General features: G+C 42.9%; 1 protein-coding gene across 1 annotated transcript in view; it reads right to left on the minus strand.

Annotated features, from left to right (window-relative positions):
* Spon1 (spondin 1) overlaps positions 1-24,853 on the minus strand; it is a 287,820-nt gene that overhangs the window by 99,754 nt on the left and 163,213 nt on the right. The window contains exon 6 of the mRNA XM_047518332.1: positions 18,256-18,404. Within this exon, the coding sequence (XP_047374288.1) occupies positions 18,256-18,404 (149 nt within the window). The remainder of the gene's footprint in view (positions 1-18,255; positions 18,405-24,853) is intronic.

The following is a 24,853-nucleotide window of genomic DNA, read 5'->3' on the forward strand; positions in this document are numbered from 1 at the left end:
AGTTCTTCATATTGCCAGTGAGAAACCCTGAGGAGCTACAACCTTGGAATAAGAGTAAGCCAGAGATAAGATAACCTTCACAAAAACTGAATTCCAACTTCAAAATACTAACTCAAGGCTTAGCCCAAGTGATATAGTACCTTCTAGAAGTAGCAATAAATCTTCTGTGAAAGACTGTCACCTAGGGCCTCTATAGTTTTTCACAAGCATTTATGGTATATAATTAGAAAAAAATGCACCATATCAGAAGACTGAATCATGGAAAAAACAAACAAGGGAAAGAGACTCATGGATAATCCAGACATTATAGTTATTAGACTGAGATTTAAGCAAAAAGTTTAGTTAATATGTTCATGGAAATAAGAATCAAGATGAAGAACTTTAACAAGAAACTAGAATTTATAAAAAAGAAAGTGAAAATCCTAGAATTGATAAATATGATAGCTAGAATTAAGAATGAACAGATAGGTTTCATATCAGTTCAGACTAGCAGAAGAGAGTGTTAGGAAATATCCAGACTAAACTATTGAGGGAAAACATAATGGAGAATATAGAAAAAGCAGAAGAAATATGGGAAATAATGAAAAAATGTAACCTATGTGTAATCGGAGTTCCAGAAGGGGAGAAGATAGAATATTGGAGCAGAACCAATGTTTGAAGAAATAATAGCTAGAATTTTCCCAAACTGACAAAAGATATCAAGCCATGAATGTAAGAAATGCTTTAAATCTGTAAAAGAATAAATACAAATAAAACCACACATAAGAATATAGTAAAACTGCTAAAATCCAGGGACATAGACAAAGTCTTAAAAAACAGCTATACCAAAAGATATGTTAACTTCAAATAAGCAGCAGTTAGATTGACAGATGACTTCTCAACAGGAATGATGGAAACTTAAGGCAGAGGAATGATATCTTTAAAATACTGAAAAATATTGTCAACTTCTTAAAAATAGCTTCTGAAAAATGAAAGCAAAAATAAAGACATTTTCAGATGAACAAAAATGGAGAATTCTTTGCCTGAAAATTCTTACTAAAGGACATGCTAAAGGGGCTGGTTAGAAGGAAATAATCCTGAAGGGAAATGGACATGCAAAAAGGAAGAAGAGCAATGGAAGGGGTAAATACTCAGCAAGGCCAAATGAATATTGACTGTGCAAAATAATACTAATGATGTCTTCTAGGGCTAAAGTGCATGTAACATTTAATTATTTAGCAATGATAATACTTAAGATGGTAGCAGTGAAGGGAATTAAAGTGTTTTAGGGTCTTCATATTGTCCAATAAGTCAAGAATGTGTGTTGTAAAAGTCCCCATGTAGTAGAATGAAAAACTAAGATGTTAATGAAGGTTGGAATAATAAAGCTCTAAACCAGATCATAAGACTGCTCTAAAACAAATAACTGCTATTGTCTTAGGGCCTTAATTTGGAGAGTTTGGGGCTTAACCTCAGAATCACTTCTTTGTATATTACATGTACTTGATTTATATATTTGATCATCTTTGGAGGTCATTAATATACATAGGTTACATTTTGAATTATCAGGAAATCCATTTGAGGAAGAAAGCCCTTTCAAAATTGGCATAGAGGAAAACTTCATCTCAAGAGACCCTACACTTGGATTCATGAGCACAAATCATTATCTAGATGAACACAACTTTTGTATTTGCATTGATTCTTGTAAACATTCCACAGGGACGTCATTACATTTTAAAGAATAAATTCATTTTGTTTCCAATAACATGTTCATATCTGTCAGTGCTTCTTCATTCAATATATGTACCTATGAAATCTTGTTAAATAGTCTCTATACCATATTACTGACCAACAAAGTCTCCGCTTCCCTATTCTCCACTAAAAATTTCCCATTAAGAATCAGATGTGTTTCCATGTATTTAAAGGCTACTTCAAAATGAACTGCAGTTCCTTCAGTACTACCCCAGGGAGCTGCTTTCAGTTGTTGTAGTTCTCAAGAACAGACTGCCCCTAACGTACATGGATCAATGCTTTTTGGAATAGCATTGCTTGCCAGTTAATAGACTTTTGATTTTCTTTATGCATTGATTAATGAAGCAGTAATTCTGGTTTTGAATTGGAAGACACATTAAGAAGTACTGTAACTGGAGCCTATTGGGAAATAGACTGTCATTTGGAGAACTGGTAGTAGCTATGGATACAAAGTAGGTAGAATGGCTGACTTTGCTAAAGTAATTCTTCTGCCAGGGGGCTGAGGGCTGAAGCATCCAACTCAGTTCAACAGGCACTTCTCCATGTACCTGCCCTGGGAAGGGAAGGGAAGAGTCCTGGGTATGCTCTCGCTCAGGTCACCTCCTGTGTCCTTTCTTTCAGGAACTTATATACACAGGAAGGAAGAAGAAAGTTATCCTGAAGGAAATTTTCCCTCCTTCTTAAAACAGCATGCTGCCTTTTGGGGTCTATGTACCTGGACCCTGAGTTCTTGAGCTCTTTCATGGAAAAGTCTGTGTGTTATATACTTCTGTATACCCATGGCTTACCTCCGGACGTTACCATTGTAGGTACACAGGAAATGTCCCTGTGAAGGATGGGTGAGTGGATAAATCCAGTCCTTCTCCCTCTCCTCCTACTCTTCCAACACTCTCACCAAATCACAAACCTTTCAGTGAAGACACAGCCACGTTGCACACTCACGTGGCCTGGCAGGCCTTTTCCCTTTGTATCACCTGACAAATTCTTCGTCTTTCACAACATAGCTTATGCTTGTCTGAGGCCATTCATTTCAAGGCAGAATTGGACAGAACTGACGTGTCCTCGCTGTTCCATGTAGCCCAACCCTTTATAGAACTCTAGAGTGAATCTCAGTTTGTAAGGATTTTGCTTTTCCTTGTCTTTCTTAACCCTTGAAACCAGTCCTTAGAAGCCTTGTGTACCACATGGTATCAAGGGGACTTGTTATTGGGGGTGGGGGCAGAATCTGAGGAGACAGAATATCTCTGCTATAGTTTGGATCTGTAATGTTCCCTGAAGGCACACATGTTAAAAGCAAGTCACCATCCCGTGGCACTACTGGCTATGGGGTCTGGGTTAGACACTGGGGAAATACCCTTGAAAGGACTATTGGGACTTGGCTTCTTCCTTTCTTTTTGCTTCCAGGCCACCATGAGTCACCTTTGTTCCACCAAGCACTCCCTGCCATGAAGTTGTGCCTTGAGACAGGTCCCAAGTCAATGGTCCAACTGACCATGGACTGAAACTTCTGAAACTGTGATCCCAAAACTTTTTATTTCTTCTAAGTTGCTTATCTGGGGTATTTTATTATAGTGACAGAAAGACGAATTAACAATCTCTCTATGAGATGGGGCTCTTGTCTTATCTTTTATTTTTATATTTCCATTCTAAAAGTCGCTATGTTTGCACAGTTAAAGAACAATTGGAACAGTGACTTATGGTTAATTTCTGCAGTTAATTTCATATACTATAAAGTTTCAGAGATAATCCAATTTCTTTGCTTCTCTGAGACAAGGATTTTAAGTTGTAGCAGGTTGTATGGAGAAAGATCATAATCAGGGGAAGGACAGTATCCCCACACTAGTTTTCTAGCACAAGGTCTCACTCAGAACTTCATATGCAATATTTGTTGAATGAATGAACACTTGGATCTCTGGTTACTTCCCTGCTTAGAAACTCTCAGGGGCTTCCTGATCCCTAGTGGTCTATTTGTAGTCCCCACTGCCCAGAGTTCACTCATGAGATGACTCTAACCCGTGTTTAGGGGCCTATCCTTTATTACTTCATGCCTTTTTACTTTTATGTTTATATGTCTGTCACTCCAGACAAGCTGGCTCTCGGTTCAAGGAAGGGCATCTCCTATGGACTGTACGAATAGTTTGCGCAGGCTAAATATGCAATGCCAGGCTGACCCTTAGGAAAGCTTCAAGTTAACAGAGTTGAGGAACTGCATGGACCAGGGGGACATTTCACATGGGCTCTTACCAGTGGTAGGAAGTGAACATTGCATTCTCAGAACAGATATGAATACCAGACACAGCAGTGGCCTGGTTTTGGCTCTTGGGAGAGATACATTATTCAGCCAATGTGCAGACACTGACCTCTTTCCTAACAAGATCAGTTAATGAATTCATCCCCAGACATAGATAAGGTGACCACAAAATCCCTTATCCTAGTTCGGATAATGTCCATCATGAGCAAGATGAGAAAGCAGCTCATTTTTTCATTATCTACTGAGTTAAAAAAAAATTGAGCTTGATCTTGCTTATGACACCTTTAACTTTCCAAGAAATGGGTAGCCACTCTTCTGTGCTTCTAGTGTGTCCTGAACTTGACTTTTCTAGCTCTAGTTGCATGGTAGTCTATCACCTATTTCTATGTCAATCTTTCCCAAGAGACCATGAACCCCTTAAGAACAAATGATTTCCAAAATACGGTGTTTGACACATGAACGAGTGAATAGTCTACACTAAGTGAATACATCTTTTTTTTTTTTTTTTAACCAGTAGATTGCAAGTATTCATTGGAATGTCTAACTCTAGACTGCCTTAGAAACGCCCAAAATGGTGACAATTAAGTAAGTTTTTCAGTACACTGAATGAGTACACATACCAGGGTGACATTTTCAGGGATGCTTTTGCCTCCTTTCTTTTAGCAGTGAGGGAAGAAAGTTCCAGAATGGTAGTCAAGTGAATCGTTGTTGCACATAAGTGCACTGTAAGCATTTGGATCAGTTGAGTACACATCCCTCCTTCCCCTATCCCTCCTCTTCCTCCCTCCTCTCCTTCTCCCCAGTCCCCTGCTCCTCTGTCTCCTCCTTTCTTTTTCTTTTGGTACTGGGGATTGAACCCAGGGTTGCTTTACCACTGAGCCACAACCCCAGCCCTTTTCCATTTTAAAATTTTGAGACAGGGTCTCCCTAAGTTTCTGAGGGTTTCACAAAGTTGCTGAGGCTGGACTTGAACTTGCCATCTTCCTGCTTCAGTCTCCTGAATTGCTGGGATTCCAGGTGTGCACCAGGCGCCCAGCGGCAATTTGTTTTCTTATGTGGTGTCTTAAAGATTCCTAAGCTTGGATGTTGGCTGGTGGGTTGGATTTTTTCTTTTTTATATCAACTATAAAATAATAACATTTTCGGGTGTGGTGGCACATGCCTGTAATCCCAGGTTTGAGAGGCTGAGGCAGGAGGATTGCAAGTTTGAAGCCAACCTTATCAACTTAGCAAGGCCCAAAGCAACTTAGCGAGACTGTCTCAAAATAAAAAAATGAAAAGGGTAGGGATGTGGCTCAGTAGTTAAGCACCCCTGGGTTCAATCCCTGGAACCATAAATAAATAAATAAATAAATAAATAAATAAATAAATGAACTTTTTGAATAAATAACACAGAAACACGGTGCAATGTTCAAAAGGCACCAAAGTCCCTTTGAAAGGATATTGCTCTAGAGTACAAAAAATGACTCTTCCATGTTTTCTTCTAGTGTTTTTATGTCTTCATGTTTAAATATTTAAACATTTGATATATTTGGAACTTATTTTGGTTCAAGGATGGAGAGACAGAGCAAAATGCTGTCTTCTGAATGGCTTCTAGTGGTGCCTTGGCCATTTATTATACAATCCATTGTTTCCTCAGCTGATGGGAAAACATTCCTTATTATATTTATGTATAAACCTATAAAAGGAAGTCAATCCTATTTCTGGACTGTCTGTTAGATTCTATTGATTTACTTATTCGTGCTCCAGTTTCAGTTTTATTTAATGCAATTTTATAATACATTTTCAATGTCTGGTTTACCTTGTCTCCCCCACCCCTTACTATTCTTTTCCAGGTATTTTTTCTGTCTATTCTTGGCTGCTTAGTTTTCTATTTTTATAGAATCATTTGGTAAAATTTAAAAAAAATTTGATATTTTTGATGAGAGCACAGACTTATTAATCAAGTTACAGAGTTTTTTTGGGGGGCATATTTAGTTTATTATCCAACTTTTCTTTGTTCATTTAAATATTGCTTTTTTAAGAAGGCGATGTGTGGATACTGTAAGTTTAAACAGAACTATGGAAAAATCTGAACAAGCTGTTTCACTCTGACCCTTACTTTGCAGTTTGCTCTAGAGGCATCAAGTCTCTGATGTGTCTGTAGAGATAGTCTATGCAAATAAAATTCTACATGCATGGACTAATTCCACTCTGGCCCACCTGCCTTTCCCCTACACTGGTTACAAGTTATACATGCTGCTATGCTTTTCCCCACCTAGCAACACGCGCTGGGGAGTATTCTCTAGCAGTACGAACAGATCTGCCTTGTTCCTTTTATTTGACTGTGAATGTAACCGGAATTTTTAATATGTCCCCTATTAATAAAAAAAAATAATTAGCTTGTTTCTCTCTCGTTTTAAAACAATCTTGTAATGAGCATCCTTCCTCACATATCTTTGTATTTCTGAAACATAAATCCCTAGGTATAAAATTACTATGAAAAGATATAAAGAAAACATACACACAACAATGTGAACATTCTGAACTACACTTAAAATGGTTTTGATGACTACAATTGCTTTTATGTGTTTTTTTAACCCACAATAGAAATGTAAATGTATACTTTTGATAGATATTGATGAATTTCCCACTAAATTTTAAGGCAATTTATTGTCTCTGACTTACATTTGCCTCATATTTGTGACATTTTGGCTTAGTTACTGTAAAAACAGATTTTGTTTAGTGAGTTAAATAACCTGTAAGTCGTGAATAAATTGTCTCACAGTTTTCTCATTCAGAGATTCTCAGAAAAATTCCCAGGGATGAGTGTTTCTGTGTGTAAACTGTGGGGTTGCGACTTGCTGCTTGGAGAGAGAGAAGCTCTGCTTGCCTCCCACTAGGGCAGCCTGTGCTGGTTTTATTACAGAAAGAGGCGTTGCTAAATCACAGAGGCTGCTGGTCCTACTGTGATTTGGATTTGTCTGAAGACTCAACTGAAAGCAACAAGAGGTTTCACATGACCCAAATTATACCTTTCAAACAATGTTTTAATTTCTGGATCAAGAGGCTGCAACTGAGAATCTTTAACTCCTTCTCTAGCCCCACCTTGAGCATCGCTTTATTTCTATCAACCGCAGGTGCTCAGTTAAACACAGCACACGGAGCAAGCCTTGAATAGATGCAGGGGACAAGGGAGGGGTGCGTGATGGAAATATAACCCCAATAAAAGTGAGCACCCCAAAGGGGCTGCTTGCAGTCAGATGTTACTACATATATATATAATATAATATATATGTGTATATATATGTGTGTGTGTGTATGTGTGTGTGTGTGTATGTGTGTGTGTGTGTATGTGTGTGTGTGTGTGTATGTATATGTGTGTGTGTGTGTATACAGTCTGATCCAAGTCTTGAAAAATGCTGTGGCTTGAAGGTCTCCTCCAAAGTCATGTTGAAATTTAATTGCTGCTGAGATGCTGTTGAGAGGTAGCGCTTTAAGAGAGATTAATGGGTTCGTGCCATTATCATGGGAGTGAGTTCTGGTGAAAGGATGGGTCCCCTTCCACTGCCTCTCAGGCTCAGGGCTCACTAGCCCTTCCACCACGCCAGGACATAGATGCATCCCCTCGATCGTGGACTTCCCAGCCTCCAGAACTGAAAGGACTTCTATTGTTTAGAACTTATCCAGTCTGTGTGTATTCTTTTTTTGTAGCAGCACAAAGCACATCAAGCCAGAAAGGACTCCAGGTCTTTACTGAGTTTCTGACAAGGCAGCAAAGGGAAATCTGCATCACACAATGTTCCTCAGAGTGTCCTGCTAAAAACTATCTTTTGACATCTCCTCTTTTAGAAAGCAAATTCACTCAAAGTTTTCTTTGGATCTTTCTTCTTCTCCCTGATTTCCACTCCAAATAGCAGCTGTTCAAATATGTTTCCTCTCACTCCTTACAATTTGAATACTGCCCTAGCTTCCCGATCCTGCTTCTCCCTTTCCCTTTCTTGTTTCTGGTTTTACTCTCTAGTAGCTTTTATGGAGCACACTTCACCTCTTCGTTGGATTGCTTTCACCCAAATGAAAGCATCTTCTTAGAAGGCGAGAGGAAAAGGGGATTACCAACACTTCCAATTTATTTTTTTGTTCTAATTGGAAGAGTAATAATGGGCTCATACTCCAAGCCAAGCTCTGCATGTGAATTATTTCATAACCAGCATATGTAGCTCACAGTCTCAATATCATCATTTTGCAAATGAAGAAGCCGAGGCTTGAGGGTTGGTGACCTAGTCAAGGTAAAATACTGAAAAAGTTATGTGAAAGCTTATCTTCCTGCTCTGGACCTTTTTCATGTTTTTTAAAATAATGCATGGTAGCCAGTGGTCTTGACAGTGTTCCTGGCCCCCATACCCCTTCTAGAATCTCTGCTCCAAATCCTTGTGCTTAGGTCTAGTAATGTCCCCTGGTCCCACCTCAACTGCTGAACCACTATCTAGACCCAGCATTCTGTCACCCAATTGGCATGACTCTCCATCCTGGGTTTCTGTAGATCTCTCCTCTTATTAGCATCCCTCCTTTCTATAGGTCTGACGTCCCACCCTGAGTTCCTGTCCTTATGTTAGAACTCTGCAGTGCAGTATGATTCTTGAGGATTCATTGCTGCCCTGAAATGTAGCTTATTTTCTACCTTCTCTTTTTTTTTTTTTTTTTTTTTGGGTGCTGGGGATCAAACCCAGGGCCTTGTGCTTACAAGGCAAGCACTCTACCGACTGAGCTATCTCCCCAGCCCCCTATTTTCTACTTTCAATTCCGCTTTCAGTATAAACTGCCCTGCCCAGAGGCCCTGTGTGCAGTAATCGTTGTTGGTTCTTTACCCAGGGTGGCCACTGACTGGACCGGGGGTAGATGTCTCCTTCAGGAGCACAATGCACAGGTTGCAGCCTGTCTTTCCTGTATTTAAACTAAAAGCCACCAAAGCTGCTCAGTGGGCTGTGGGCAGCCAAGGAGATCACATGGCCACCATATGGGGTTGTATGCAACGTAACTTAGTTGAGGCAGCAGGTCTGTTGACAAGGGTGGGGGAAGAGATTCACACAGAAGACCACAAAGACCATGTGGCCAGGGTGGCGTGGAGAAGGAGATTGACGGTGGCTGTCTAAGCTTAATGGCTTATAGTTCCAGCTCTCATGAGAATTTTCTACACTCTGTTCTGACAGTTCTCACGAGTTCTGACTTCTCCCTGCCATGAAAGTTCCGTTGGATCCGAGTTGGTTGGAGTAGGTTCTTGTGAGCCACAATCAAGCCCCATCCTTCCTTAGGATGGAAGCTTTCCCAGATTTCCACCCACTGGCTGGTGTTCTCTCACATATGGAAAGATCACTCCCTGTAGCCTGCCCCCAGGCTGGTTCTTGGAGGTGACCTAGTTCCTGGAAGCACTTCATCAGGCTCTTCCAAGGAAGGGGGAGCGCTCCCACCCAGGATGAGCTGGGAATGGGCTGGAGTTCTACTACAGTCTTGAGTCATGTTCTTCTTCTTAAATTGCTTCTGATCAACTTTAGAACAGGATGTTGGGGCACACTGGGGGATGACATCATTGACTAGGGTAGGAGGGATAGGCAGAGTCTGGGCATGTAGAAGGTCAGGTGAGGGACTTACAGCCTCATCCTCTGGGCCTTCTTGAACTGAGGAATGACGTGACAAACTTGAACAATTAGAATCATTATATTTCCTAGCTCCTGCGAGGACTCAAGTTTTTGGACAAAGGCTTCAGTTCACAGAATCAAATGAATGAAAACATAGTATTGATAGGTGACATCTAGTGAACAGTCGCTACTGGTCAGGCTCTGCTCCAAGCCCTTGATACTGATCAGCTCACTTAATGCTCACAATAATTATTATGAGGTTGGCACTACTACCATCTCCATCTCATAGAAGAGGAAACCAAGGCACAGAGGGGTTAATGACTTGCCCAAAGTCACACTGTAAATGAGTGATGAATTCAGGATTTGAACTCAGGAAACCCTGATTCAGAGCCAACGCTCTTAGCCATTGTACAACACCATTTCTCATAAGCATGGAAGATCATGCGGCGATGAGGCAGCATATCAGAATTCATAGAAAACATCAGAAATCAGGTGATGGTTTTAATTAGAGAAAAGTGATTAAAAGTTTAGAAAATCAAAACCCAGAAAAACCAAAAAGTTTAGTAGACGAATGTTATCTTCAATGCTTTAAAGGAAATGAGAAAAGAAAATTCTCAAACCCTTTCTTGTAGGTCCCAGAACCAAATAAGCTGTTTCAACTTTAAAGAGAAAGAACACCTGCTTGATTATTGATTCTCCTGCTACAAGTGGTATGATAATCCTGCTGCTGGCTGAAGTAATCCGCTCAAGCAGAGCCTCCTCAAGATGAATCGATCGATGCCTGGGTTAGGGCCCACCATTATCTGACTCCTTACAGTCAGGGGAGCCTTGAATTCAGAGAAATGTGGAAGCTGAAATGTTTCTCTTGTGCATTTTTCATGAATGGGTGTATATTCTACACTCATGTTTTTATGCAAGAGATATTCATGGCTCACCTGTCAACAACTCTATTCAGATATTTGCTAGGTGCTGGAGATATCAGGTGGATATTTGGAGACACAGCAGGTTGAACTAATGTAAAGGATCCTCCCTCCTGCTGCAAACCCATAGCAAGCCTGGCCAAAATATAATAAAATAAATTTCTAAAAACATACAACTGGGTATAGAAAAAATTTCCCAAATGCCAGAAAAGGGAAGAAGAGACTAATGCAGAAGATCAGGAAGGCACTGGTCCATGGAGCACCACCTGGGCCCCAAGAACCAGACGTGGAGGTTTTAAAGCACATATATGGAGATAAGGGGAGGTTTGAACCTATGGGAAGAGAGACATGGGAAGGTACCCAGCACACAACGGGATATTTTGAAGGACTGCCCTGTTAACAAACAGGGAACAAGAAAGTCCCCCCTCTACCTTCTGGGGACATGGTAAGGAAGCTTGCCCTCTGTCCAGGGCACTTTCACCCAATGGACGCACTGTCTCTCTCATGTGTGGGTGCAGAGTCCAGGTGTGTGCCAGCTGGGCAGTGGGTGGCCCCAAACAGAGCCCACACAAACTTGGGAGGAACCGGGAGAAGAAATAACAAGTCATTGTGTGAGCCACAGGGAAAAGAGGAAAACCTGTTGAAAATGAGCAACCAACCCCAAAGCCAAGAGGAAGGAGCTCGGGAGAGAGCCGGTTCAATGTCGGGAAAAGAAGTCCCTCATTGGAGACAACAGAGAGAAAGAGAGCACAGCACGTGTTACGGTTACGGAAGAGAGAGCGTGGCCGTGCCGAGGGACTGGAACAGCCTGAAAAGCAGCCGGATTTGAAAACGAGACTCCGGTGGTGGGGACAACCAACAGGGTGCCTGCTTCTGAGGGGCACAGGGTCCACTGGAGACAGGAGGAACAAGTGGCGATGGGCCTGTCTAGGAGAGGGACGGCACACGGACCTGCGGAGTCCACAGAAGCACCGGCTCAGCCTTCCCAGGTGACCTCTAAACCAAGACGCCATCACATAGGCAGCTATGAGCCGAAAGGACCAGGAGGATGGGTCTTCCTGCCACAGGGACAGCTGGTGTGCTGTTAGAGTCTGGGTGACTCAGAGTGGCACAGTCCAGGGCTGCCATCGTCCAGTGTGGGTCCCTGCTTCCTCAACTGATGAGATGATTCCATGAAAGAACCAAGTTCCCCACCTGGAAATAGTCAGGTATGCATCTGCCTCTCCCATCCACGCTGTGAGCTCCATCAGAGTGAAGTGGTTTCTTCATCCAGCTGCCCGGTCTTTTTGCTACTTATCCGCTTAGTCCCGCTCCTCTTGACACACCGGTCTTTGTTCTTCAAGAACAATAAACTGATTCCTGGTTCAGGGCCTTTGCACATGCTGCTGTCACCATCTAACGTGATTCCCACGCGCCCTACAATGTTCTGTTGGGTTCCAGCTGAACGGGCACTCCTCAGGGAGACCTTCTCCGATCACCCGACCTGCAACAGGCCCCTGCTACACCTAACCCTCTACACGTTACCTCACTCCTGTTTGTCTCTTTTCACTGACCACAATTTATAATTAACTAATATTATTTATGTGTCTTTCTTTTTTATTTTTTTGAAGTTGTTTTTCTTGTCTCTGTCAGAATGTTGTTTCAGGAAGGGGGCACGTTTCTTTTTCTTTTCCTCCCTCTCTCCCTTTCTGCCTTCCTCCCCTCCTTTGTTCTTTCTTTCTTTTCTGTCCCTCTTCTTGTCTTCCTTTCAGGAAACAGAGTCTTCTAAATAAGGCCCTAAGCAAATTAGTGAGACCCTGTCTTTTTTATTTTTTCATAAAAAGTTATAAAAAGGCTGGGGATATGGCTCAGTGGTTACATGCCCCAAACTCCCGGTTCCTAAACCAGAGAATCTTGCTAAGTTACTCAGGGTGGCCCAGACCTCCTGGGCTCCTGCTTCTGCCTCTTCAGTAGCTGCACCACGGCTCCTGGCAAGGCGTTTCCTCCATCTCTACTGCGTCTCCAGTTCCCACTGGTGTTCAGTGAGGTTATCACATGGGGGAGTTAGTGCACTCAGCTACTATTTATAAGTCACTGAAGGAAAAAATAATACACTCAAGAAACAAGCCTAGCTCAGGGAGGTGCAGCGATGGGCAGCTCTAAAGCTCACCATTGGGGGAAGGAGAGACTTCAAGCCAGGGCAGTAAATGTGCAGATGGCAGTGACAGAGGAAGTACAGCGTGCTGCAGGAGCACCCGGCAAGGGGCCAGGTTAATGCAGAATCAGGAAGGCCTCTGCAAAAAAGCAACATTGCCACCAAGTCCTGAGGGATGATAGGAGTTCACAGTTGAAGGGAGGCTGGAAGATGTTCCCAGCTGAGAGGAGCCCAGATGCAAGAGGGTAAGGCTTTGAGGGAGACTGAAAGAGATTTTGCCTGTACAGAGCTTGGAGCTGTAGCAAGAAATAAGATTGGAGAGAAAGACAAGGCCAAGTCATGGAGGGGTTTCCGGCTATGATATGAGTTAAATTTTATTTATCTTACTGTCAAAGAGGAGCCATAACTTCTCTTTTTCTTTTTCTTTCTTTCTACTTCTTTTTAAAATGCTGTACTAGGGATTGAACCGAGGGCCTTACACATGCTAGGCATGCACTCTACCACTCAGCTACACCCCAGCTACACCCCAGCCCTATTTTAAAATTTTATTTTGCACCAGGGTCTCACTAAGCTGCCCAGGCTGGTTTCTAATTTGTGATCTTTCTGCTTCAGCTCCAGTAACCCAGTAGCTGGGATCGCAGGCCAGCGCCAGCACACCCAGAGCCTTTACGTCTTAGTTTGGGGCACGGCATGACCTGATTTGTGTTTTATAAAGATGGGTCTGGGACCACAAGGATAATGGGAAGAGGACTGGATGCAGGGACATCAGGAGGCTTGTGCAGCAATTTAGGCAAGACACAGGAGTGCTTAGGTGGGGCGGGGGACAGGGGTGATGAGCGTGAGTCAACCCGGTGGACTCGAGAGAGAAGCAGTTGGGGCATGGAAGGATCTAGGGTGGCGCCTGGGTTTCTGGCTGGCCTAACTGGGTGGATAGGGCTCCATCTTTGGGCCAGTATCCAGCCGAGAACAAATACCTGGTAAATATGCCATAAATATGCTCCTGTTGAAGTGCAGAAGGCCTTAGCAGGAGGAAGGATTTTCATAGCGTGAGTACACATCTGCTCACTTCCCTCACTTCCTGTGGCCTGGCCTGCTTTGGATTACCCATCCATCTGTGTCCTGCCTGGCTACCCACAGCTCAGTATTTCTTTTTAAAAAATGCTTCATTTTTTATTGACATTTATGAATCGGATATACTGATGGGGTTCTGTGTAATATTTTGATACATACGTACAGGGTGTACTAATCAAATTCAGCCTCCCTTAGCTCTCTTCCCCTTCCCAACCTCTAGTAAACACTAATCTACATCTGGTCTACTTTTTTCAGCTTCCATTTATGGTAGAACACACAGTATTTGCCTCCTGTTTCTGGTGGACTTCACTTAATGTGATGTCCTTCAGTTCCATTCAGACTCATGTCTCTGACTCTGTACAAAAATCAGCTCAAAATGGAACCAACCTAGGTGCCCCTCATCAACAGATGAATGCATAAAGAAAATGTGGTATATATACACAACAGAGTATTACTCAGTCATAAAGAAGAATGACTTTGTGACATTTGCTGGTAAATGGAAGGATCTGGAGATCATCATGCTAAGTGAAATAAGCTAATCCCCCCCAAAACCAAAGGTTGAATGTTTTCTCTGATATGTGTAAGCTAACCCACAGCAAGCAGAGGGGAGACTAGAAATTCAGTGGAGTAGACAAAGGGGAATGAAGGGAAGGGAGGGAGATGGGAAAAGGAAAGACAGTGGAGTGATTCTGACATACTTTTCCTATGTACATATATGAATACACCACAGTGAATCCCGTCATACATCCATAAGAAATTAATTAAAAAAATAACTATGGGTAAATGGCTAAAAGATCAAGAGAGGGAAGGGAGAAGGGGGTGGGAGAGAGAAGGGAAAGGAGAGGTACTGGGGACTGAATTAGAACAAGATATATTCCATGCTTTTATAATTATGTCAAAATGAATTTTACTGTCATGTTTCACTAAAAAGAACTAATAAAAAAATGGACCAAAAACCCAATGTAAAACCTGAAACTATAAAACTACTGGAAGATAACACAGGGGAAAGAAACACTTTGAGGCATTGGGATAGGCAATTTCTTCCTTTCTTTCTTTCTTTTTTGATGTGACCACAAAAGTACAGGAATAAAGTAAAAAAAAGTATAGACAAATGGGATTACATCAAATGAAAAAGCTTCTGCACTGCTAAGGAAACAATCAACAGTGTGAGGAGACAACCTACAGAAAAATGGGAGGAAACCCCAGCCATTATCTCACAAAGGACTAGCATACAGAATATGTAAGAAACTCAAAAAACCAAATCATCCAATTAAAAAGGAGGCAAATGGTTAGAACAGACAGTTCTCAAAAGAAGAAACACAGGGCTGGGGTTGTGGCTCAGTGGTAGAGCACTTGCCTAACTTGTGTGAGGCACTGGGTTCAATTCTCAGCACCACATATAAATAAATGAATAAAATTAAGATCCATTAATAACTAAAAATACATATGTATAAAATAATGATAATAAAAAAAGAAGAAACAAATGGCCAATGAACGCAACTCAGTATTTCCAATTCCCAGGCCCTGGTGGGAATTTACTTCTGTTTCCCCAAGAAGGGTGCATATTCTGCCCCCTCCCCAACCCTCTCCAGCCACTGGCACCATTACTGCTAATAATTGCTGTAGTTTTTCATTGAGTTTCTTGGTGTTTTGCAGTTATAGTAACAATAAGATTTATACAAGAGTAGTAGTATAATTTTCCACTACTAATAGGATTAGTATGTTTATGCATTTGCTTTTGAAAGCCATTAGCATAAAATTTACCTCCAACAATCCCTATTGTGATTGTCAATGCCCTTGAAACTTGCTGTGAGTGGTAAGTCTATAATAACGAAATGGGGGTAAACATATAAATGTCTTTGGTGGGAAAAGAGGGCTTTTTATTTTCATCAGAGTTGGACTGGAGTTCTTTGATAGAAACATTGGTAGGATATAAAGTATTAAGGACTGAGAACACTGTTAGTTTGTAGATGTTTTCAAACAAATCCCCCGGTATTTAGGGGACACTTGTACATTCTAGGAGGATTCATGTTCTTGCTTCCTTTCATTTTGTTTCTTACCTGACTTAGACAAAAATGCAAGTTGTATGTTCTTAGGGAACAATATTCAGGGCCATGAATTGTATGGAAGTGAGGGACCCTGAAATTACTCTGCCCAGCAGGCATTTTAAGGAGCTGGGAACTTGCCTGCTGCTAGCAGAGGCCCCATTCAGAGGCTGGTGGGAGGAGTTCCTCTGGAGGGAGCAGTGGGGACAGGGAAGGTGCACAAGTAGGGCTGGCTCTGTGGGTATTGTGACTGTGCAGGCTCACGGGGCCCCATGCTTTGAAATTCGCAGCATCAACATCGTGAAATTCTTAAGTTTGAACAAGGAGCCCCAGGGCGGCACTGGGCCCCACAAATTATCTGTGTACATATACAACGATCCGATTGGTGGGATTGTTTAGCATGCAGGACCTGAAGAATGAGAAATTATACTCCATTATATATGATGTGTCAAAGTGCATTCTACTGTCATGTATAACTAACTAAAACAAATTTAAAAACAATTCAAAAATATTATACTTCTACTGTGCATAATAAGCTTTGGAGATGGACAGATTTGGGCATGGGTTCTGGTATTTTCTGCAATTAACCAAACCTTGGTTTCCTGATCTGTAGAACTGGGATAATAATATTGTCCTCTTAGATTTGATGTGAAGTGAGCTAACAACAGATGTCCAGCACCCTCAATGGTAGTGACAGACACTGACATATGCTCCTTCCCATGGGGGAGTCTCCACAATTAAACTTACTATTATGACTTTATGTCAGGAACGGTAGCCAGCCGGGATAGGCAGACTCTGCCTGAACGGTACACTAGCCAATCCCAGGCATGCTGGTGAGATCACACCAAGCAAAGAACGCTTTTCTAAGAGGGGCATTCTAAGACTCGGGTCCCATCCCAGACTTTTCACTCTTTATATAGTTGTGACACAGGACAATATTCATCGGTGTAAAGGAGTCCCAGTTTTGTATGATGCCTACATGCTTTTCTCCTCTCCACAACCCTCCCAAGAAAGCCAGCAAGTGAGACCAACATTATTATGAAGCGAGACCAATATTATTATCATTATTATTATTATGAGGCCCTTGACCCTGATCTAATTTTTTTGCTAACTTTAGTATTTCAACTATTATTTGTAACAAATGATTGTCAATGTCCCACAGAGCTGGACAAATCTGTGGGTCACAATTCCAAGTTGGAGAACCAGGAATGTGGACTCTCAATATCTCAGAAAAGGAGACTCGCCCATGACAGGCTGGGAGGACTAGCACCAGCGTGGAGCCCTCCTGACTTTGCCTGGGGTGGCCTCTCATATGAGGCACGGCAGCCCGAGTCAGAAGACCTCCAAGTAGGTGCACGGCCAAACTTCTGAAGAGTAGCGTGCAGTCTTGAAACATCTGGTCAAACTTTTTTTTCCAAGAAAGGAGAAAAGACTTTCAATCAAATTAATAAGGAACACATTCTTGGGCATTTTCCAACTCTAATCCAGAAAGATTTCTTTGGGGATTATGTTAGGAGTTTGCGGACAGCTTGGAGTCCTGATGGGGGGCTTCCAGGGGAAGGTCTCAGCCGAGCCCACGCCCTGGCACCGCTTAGGTCTCTGAGCTCGCACACAGCTTGTCACCTGGTGTCACGCGTCTGGGGCCTCCTGCATCCTCTCAGGAGACGCCAGACCGGAGCACAGGGAGGGCAGTGGCTTCTCAGGAACCATCCTGTGAGGTGCGCACTCCTGAAGCTCCTTCCTGCTTTCCTCCGGAACGCCTGCTGGGCCCACAGAGCTCTGCCTGTGGGCAGCGATGGTGGAAGCTGGGCCGTCACCTCTCCACAGCACACAACGTGGACAAACCACCTCTTCTCTTCTAAGAGTCTCACATCACCCGCTCTCTTGTGGCAACCACATCAGGCTTTTGATAGGGGACAATGACATTTTCCACCAAACAAGTTGGTAAGATGGGCCTTTCCTCCCTTATCTCTTGGGGGGATGAAAGGGGACCAGCTCCCGCAGAAGCCCTTTTTCCCACGTGACATGGTACACAGAGACGGCTTCAGCACACTGTGCTTATGACTGATGACCAGCTAATTTATCAAATGCCTCAAGTCACAGTTGCAAAAAGCACATGCCAATACACAACTGTTTATTTTCAGAAGTGACAATTTGGCTTGGACAGCATGAGTATCATTCCCGGCCCTTAAGGATCAGAGCAAGAAAATCATAAATCACTGCTTTGACTCTCAGGGGATCCCAACAATGGGGCAACAGCAGCAGCAATTAGCACAGGCTGAAGAACACAGAATCGAGTCAGGAAAAGTCTGAGACAATAACACGGGCACGCGTCATCTACCCTCTATTTAAAACAAAAGCCAAATTCAGTAAATAGATTTTCTTCTAGCCCATGGTACTATGGCGAATTTTAAGAACCTGGAAAAGAAACCTAAGGGATGCTTTCCTGCATTGCTGGATTTTGGTTAGTCGATGATTCTGTTCTTACCTGTTGTCGAATTTCTTCCTCCATTTTCACGGGGGAGCCCAGCTCGGCAACTTGCTTGACACCTTCGCTGGCGTATCCTCCATACTCCCACAGCACGTAGTTCTTGGAGTGGGATCCACCAATGATGGCAGACCAGTGATTGGCCCGACCTGGCAAAGTCAGTGGGGAGGCAGAGATATCAGTGTGGCTGCGTCTGAAACATGCCACCCTTAAACTGTGGAAGAAGAGATAACTGGCCAGTGATTCAAGCAGCACTGAGTAGGTACCTCTTCTGTTTTAGGCCCGCTGCTATTCAGTGATATGCAGGGTCCCTAGCAAAAGCAAGTCTAGGGATTGTGCACACAGGTCAACAGCAGATGTCTGAACAAGACAGACAGGCAGCCCAGGGATGCCTTCTGTCTGGGAGGGCCCCGGAGACAGGGACTGTTAAGAGAATTTTAAAGGCTGATCAGATTTGTAAGGCAGAAAGCAGAGGAAAGACTATTTCTGGCAGACTCAGAAATGTTAAATAACATTGTGTGTTTGGAGAGTCATCAGTAATTCAGCTTTGCTGTGTCACAAGCTGTCAAGGGGAGAGTTAGGAGAAGATGCCAGGGAGGTAGGAAGGAGCCTGCTCAAGAGTGGCCTTGCTCTAAATGCTTCAGGAATTTGGGTGTCATTTGAAAGGATCTGAAAACCACTGAAGGGTTCTGAGCAGGGGAGGGACATGATTGCATTTGAATTTTAGATAAATCACCCAGGCAGCAGCGTGAAGAATGCATGAGAGGGAGCAAAACTGGAGTGCAGAGCTGAGGAGGCGAGCAAAGAGCACAAGCTAAGGGGCGTGTGGGAAGAGCCCGTGGCAATTCACAGGACTAAGTGTGGCGGTCTTCACCTGGCTCTCACGTACGTTGCAGCAGGAGGGGCAAGCAGCCTAGCCACATTCAAAGGATAGAACAGACAGGGTACGTTCAAGTGGTTTGGTCCCCGTGGACCACAGTGGCTTGGTGATAACCGCGTGTGATGGTCACTGCAGCAGGATGCAGGAGGGAATTAATGCTCAACATGAGAGCATGGGGAGACGGTAAGACCTGGGCAGGACTGAGACAGAACTTGACTTGAGGATTTTATCAGTTTCCAAGGAAGAAAGAGCTGATCGTCAACATCAGCACCCCTTTGGACTTGTTTTTGCATGCAATACATATGATGCATCTGTATTTATCATTGACTAGGTCACATATATTTCATCCTAGGATTGGCTCAATTCTCAAGCATTCTTTGGTTGGTTTTACAAAGTCTCAAGCTAAAGAAATTTTCAGGCACAGTGGAGGGAAAAATTGAGTTAGGTCAATCAACTGATGTTCTTGTTTTATCATATTATGACCCAGAATGGGCAGATCTTTTCATTCCACCCCACCCACTCAATCTACAAAAAGGATTCTTAACAGGTCTTGTTTATACAACTGCCATTGCTATCCTCAGGGCCTTCTGCTCCAGGGGCACTAGTGGGAGCCAAATTGGTTATGCTGGAGAGCAATATGGAGATTCCTCAGAAAACTTGGAATGGAACCACAATTAGACCCAGTTATCCCACTCCTTGGTAAATATATACCCAAAGGACTGAAAATCAGCATACCACAGTGACACAGCCACATCAGTATTTATTGCAAATTATGGAACCAACCTTCAACAGATGGGTGGATAAAGAAAATGTGGTATATATACACAATGGAATATTACTCAGCCATAAAAATGACTTTATGACTTTTGCTGGTGATTGCATGGAGCCGGAGACTATCATGCTAAGTGAAAAGAGTAAAAGAAAATAAAAAAACACCCAAAACCTGAATGTTCTCTCTGACATGCAGATGCTAACACACAATAGGAGGGGAGGAGGGAAGAATAGTAGTTCATTGGATTAGACAAAGGGGACTAAAGGGAAGCGGGGGGGGGGGGGGCGGGGGCGCGGGGAAGGAAATAGGAAAGACAGAATGAATTGGACATAAATTTCCTGTGTTCATATATGAATACATGACTAGTGTAACTCCACATCATGTACAACCTCAAGAATGAGATCCTGATTAGAAAAGGTTAAACTCCATGTAGGTGTAATACACTCTATTGTCATGTATATCTAAAAAGAACAACGACAACAACAACAGAAAGGAACATGGGCCCACTGAGGACAACTGTGCCCCACCCCAGGCAGATGACATCACCATGTGGGTCTGCCCAATTGCTTTGCTCATCATTTCACACCAGAGAAATGCACACTCCATGTTTATCCCACACATCCCTAGAGAACACAGATGGAGATGCTGCCAGCTACTTTTCTAATTCATTTCCTGGGTGGGAAGGATGTCCTAAGCTGTCATCTAAGTTAAGAGCATGCTTATGTAGGGACAAGGGCTGGTAGCCTGTTATGACCTTTGGCTCTTGATTTGAACACAAGGAGACCAGACTCATCATCTCTTGCACCTGTTCCAGGGGGTGCAAGATATCCCTTGTTCCAGGCCTGTCCTACTGGTCATTCTGCACCCCAGTGACTTGGCCCATGCTGTTTCTCTGTACTTGCCTCTCACTTGGCTTGGTCAACTATTATTCTGCCTTCATGATTTATTTGGAAGCCTCCTAAGACCACTCTAGGCTGACCTGAGCTCTTCTGCCCTGTTCCCCATCCACAGATCGTATTTTCTATTACTGGTACATTCTATTGTACTACTGGACTTAAGCGCCAACAAAGGAGTCTGTTTTTGGCACTATGCCTGATGCATTGTGAGTGCTCAGTATGTTTCCATAATCTGCTTCCCATCCAATGGGAAGGTGACTATATGTGTGCTCCAAGGATAAGGGAGCAGACTTGCACAGATTCCATTCAATGTGATGAAGTTCAAGTCTCAGTTCAGCAGAGTAACAGACACCTGCTAAGTTATGGGACTCAGCTCTCCTGTAAGCTGTTAAAAAAAAATGAGCAACAAGAAAAAGAAAGACATTGGTCTGAATGCCAACAGACAGGAGTCAAGTCCTGGCATTGCCTCTTACTGGTGTGTAAATTTGGTCAGATTCAATTATTTTATTTCCCTGAGTCTCAGCTCCCTCTTTTATAATTCAGGGGTGATAATGTCTACCTTATTGACCTATTATGATAAATATGTTATTAATTAAGTTATTTAAAAGCGAGATTATGTAGGTGGAATCACTATTGGCACAGACTAGAGACTCAGCAATGCTTTCCTTCTTTTGTGGTTGTTAGGGAAGCTTCAAAAATAAATAAAACCTGAAACCTGCCCTTAATTCAGAATAAGAGATAAGAAATATGCATGATATGGAATGTGAAAAGTAGGAGAATGGGAGTAAGCACATCCTGGGATCAGAGGAAGGGCCCAGATGGGTCTTTCTGATTTATTCATTCAACCTCCATTAACTACGTGCCAAGCATAGTGGCAGGCCATGGACAGTGACAGAAATAGGATATGGCACTTGCCTTGAAGGGGCTCTCAGACTGGGGGTGGGGAAACAGATGGATAAGCAGATTAATTACAATCTAGCTTGTCAGGGTTATTACAGAACAAGAATGCAGAGTACAGGGAGGAAGCAGCTAACCCCAATGCCCTAAATCCAAGGAATCCAAGTCCAAGGCACGAGTACAGAGAAGCAGGTATCTCAAGACCAGGGTCTGTCTTTATGGTTCTGACTCTTTTTTTGGGGGCGGGCCGAGATGGAACCCAGGGACACTTAACTGAGTCACATCCTGGGTCCCTTCTCATTTTTTATTTTGAGACAGGGTCTTTCTAAGTGGCTTAGGCCTCACTAAGTTGCTGAAGCTGGCTTTGAACTTGTGATCCTTCTGACAGTCTCCCAAGTTGCTGGGATTTTAGACCTGTACCATCATACCCAGCGTGATTCTTATTCTTGAATAAAATTTCATTGAATCAATTCAACCTCTAGCCAATAGGAAATTGTTAATTTCCTACAACGACTTTGCAACATAACACATTAATTCAAATTTCAACACATTTAGTGACATCGTCCAAATAACAAGTATGTGCAATGTACTCAATGACAGGGAGAGACAAGAATACATCCTCCCTGGAGAGGACAAGGCAGGCTCTAATGGAAAAACAATTTGCAACATTAGAATGGGCAAGGATGCCAGGTGAGTGGCAGTCATACAGGTGCACAATTGTACAGGGAAGAGAGCCATGGAGACCCAATGCTAGAAGACTTGTCTCTAGGCCTCCATTTGTGACCATGAACCAGTCATTCAACCTCTTAGAGCCTCAGTTTCTTATTTATATAAATATATGTATGTACTAGGGATTGAATCCAGGACCTAACATGTGCTAGGCAAGGACTCTACTCCGGAATTACACCCCCAGCCTGTCCACCCCTTTTAAAAATAGGGATAATAGTTAAAAGTTTGGACTATGTCCCAGAGTTGTGCAAATTAATTGGACTGGTTTTGGAAAGAACTATGAAAACTGTAAAAAAAAAAAAAAAAAAAAAAAAAAAAACTACAAAAAAAAGTTCTCAGTATTATTTCAGATATAGAGCACTATGGGAATCCACAATAATTCAAAAGAAGGTAGGTGAGCAAGGACACTTTCCCATTGGAAGGAGAGCTCCCAGAGATTCAGAAAAATAGGAAGGGAGGACACAGGCCCGGAGAAAGACGGGTGGGACAGTAGGAGCAGGAATTCTATTAACAGCTTAGGTAAGAGGATCAAAAACCGCCTACGACTGTGCTTTCCTGTGTGATCCTCATGACAACCTTATCTTCAAGTTCTAGATGAAGAAATCGAGGCCCAGAGAGTTAAAGGAACATGTCCAAACTCACAGAGCTGGGGAGGAGCACAGCTGGGCTTCATATCTAGGCCTCTCTGATTCCAGAACACCTGCATCTCTCTGGGAAGGCAGGAAATGAAAGAGACATTTGGTGGACCAGAGAGTTAGAAGACAAAGAGATTAGATGAAACAGAAAGTCAGACCAGTTGTGGAGAGAGTTGGGTGCCCATCGTGGCCTATGGCATTAGGAAAGGGGCAAACATGATGGAAGATTCCTTCTGGGAAGAAGGATATAAAAATGGTTAACATGTATTGGATCTTTACTATGTGCCAAGGATGACCTATATCATCTCATTAGACACAGAAAGAAAACTCTTTTGATATAGGGGCTATCATCATTCTTATTTTTGCATGAGCAAACTTGGCTTTGGAGAGGTGAAGTGAGTAAAAATCATAAAAGTTGGTAAGTGAAGGTGCTGGGATTCTGTGTGGTGCAGGGAACGGCTCTCTGCACCACATTGTACCATTTCTCTGCCAGGATATGCCTAGTGGTGGGAAGGGAGAGGGTCCAAGGATGAGGAGAGCAAACAGGAGGCCCTTCAATATTCTTTGCACAAATTGCATTGGGTCTGATTTAGGGAGTGGCAGAGAAAATGGGACAAGAGATGAGGAGTAGGAACCAATAGATGGAAGATTGGACGGAAATTAGGAGGCAACTTGGTGAAGTAGTCAAAATTCTCATGCATTCTGGTCTCAGTTCTGAAATTCTAGCTTGAATATTAGTTAATCACTCTCAACCTCAGTTTCTTCATCTGTAAAGTGGGGATAGTGATATGAGCAAACACCTAGTGCTGCTCTGAGGTTGAAGTTCATGAAATAATGGCTGGTAAGTAAAATGGACTAATAAACATTAGCTAGTAAAATTAACTCTAAATAGTACAAGACAAATCCAGACCAGTTTCTGGAAGGCATGATTATCAAGGGGAATCTGACTGAGTAAATGGGTGGCAGTTTGACTTCGAACTAGTGGGGTGGAAATGACAGGAATGTCAGAGGCAAGGATGTGAATCTGGAATCATCTAAATGGGACTCAGTGACCTGGGGCCTGCACACTGAGGTGGGTAGACAGACCCCTGTTAACTGGAAGGGAGTTTATCCCTGAGCCCCGCCATCCTCGAGGAAATAAGGGAGAAGAGGGAAAGAAGACCTAGGTACTAGGAAGCCTGGGGAGAAGGGAATGAGATGAATACTTGTGGCCTTCTTATTGCTGTAACAAAATAACATGACTACATCACCACTGGAGGAAAGAATTATTCTGGTTCATGGTTTCAGGAATCCAGTCCATGGCTGACTGGCTCCACTGTTTCTGGGACTGTGGTGAGGAGGAACGTCACGGTGGAAGGGTGTGACAGAGCAAGGCTGCTCACCTCATGGTGGCCAGGAATCAGAGAGAGGGGAAAGGTTACTGGGGGTAAGAAACAGTCCCCAGGGACCCACTCCCTTCAATTACATCCCACCCAATTCGGTTTCCCCCACCTCCCCATAGTCTACTCAAATTATAACCCTTCAACGGATTAATGAAGTCAGAGCCCTCGGTATTCAATCATTTTGTAAAAACCTCTCCTACGAACACTGCTACATTTGAACTCATGAGTCTTTGGAGAACATTCTAGATCTAAACCAGAAGGAGAAGAGAAGCAGACTGGCACCAACCTCTTCATCTCTTAGGGAAACATAGCTCTTTGGTTCAGCATGTCCCCTCACTGTTTCTAGCAGTGTTCAAGTGGCCTCTACATATCTGGGTCTAGATATTAATATAGCATGGATAAGTCTT

Source organism: Sciurus carolinensis, chromosome 11 (genome assembly GCF_902686445.1).
Source record: "Sciurus carolinensis chromosome 11, mSciCar1.2, whole genome shotgun sequence".
NCBI lineage: Eukaryota > Metazoa > Chordata > Mammalia > Rodentia > Sciuridae > Sciurus > Sciurus carolinensis.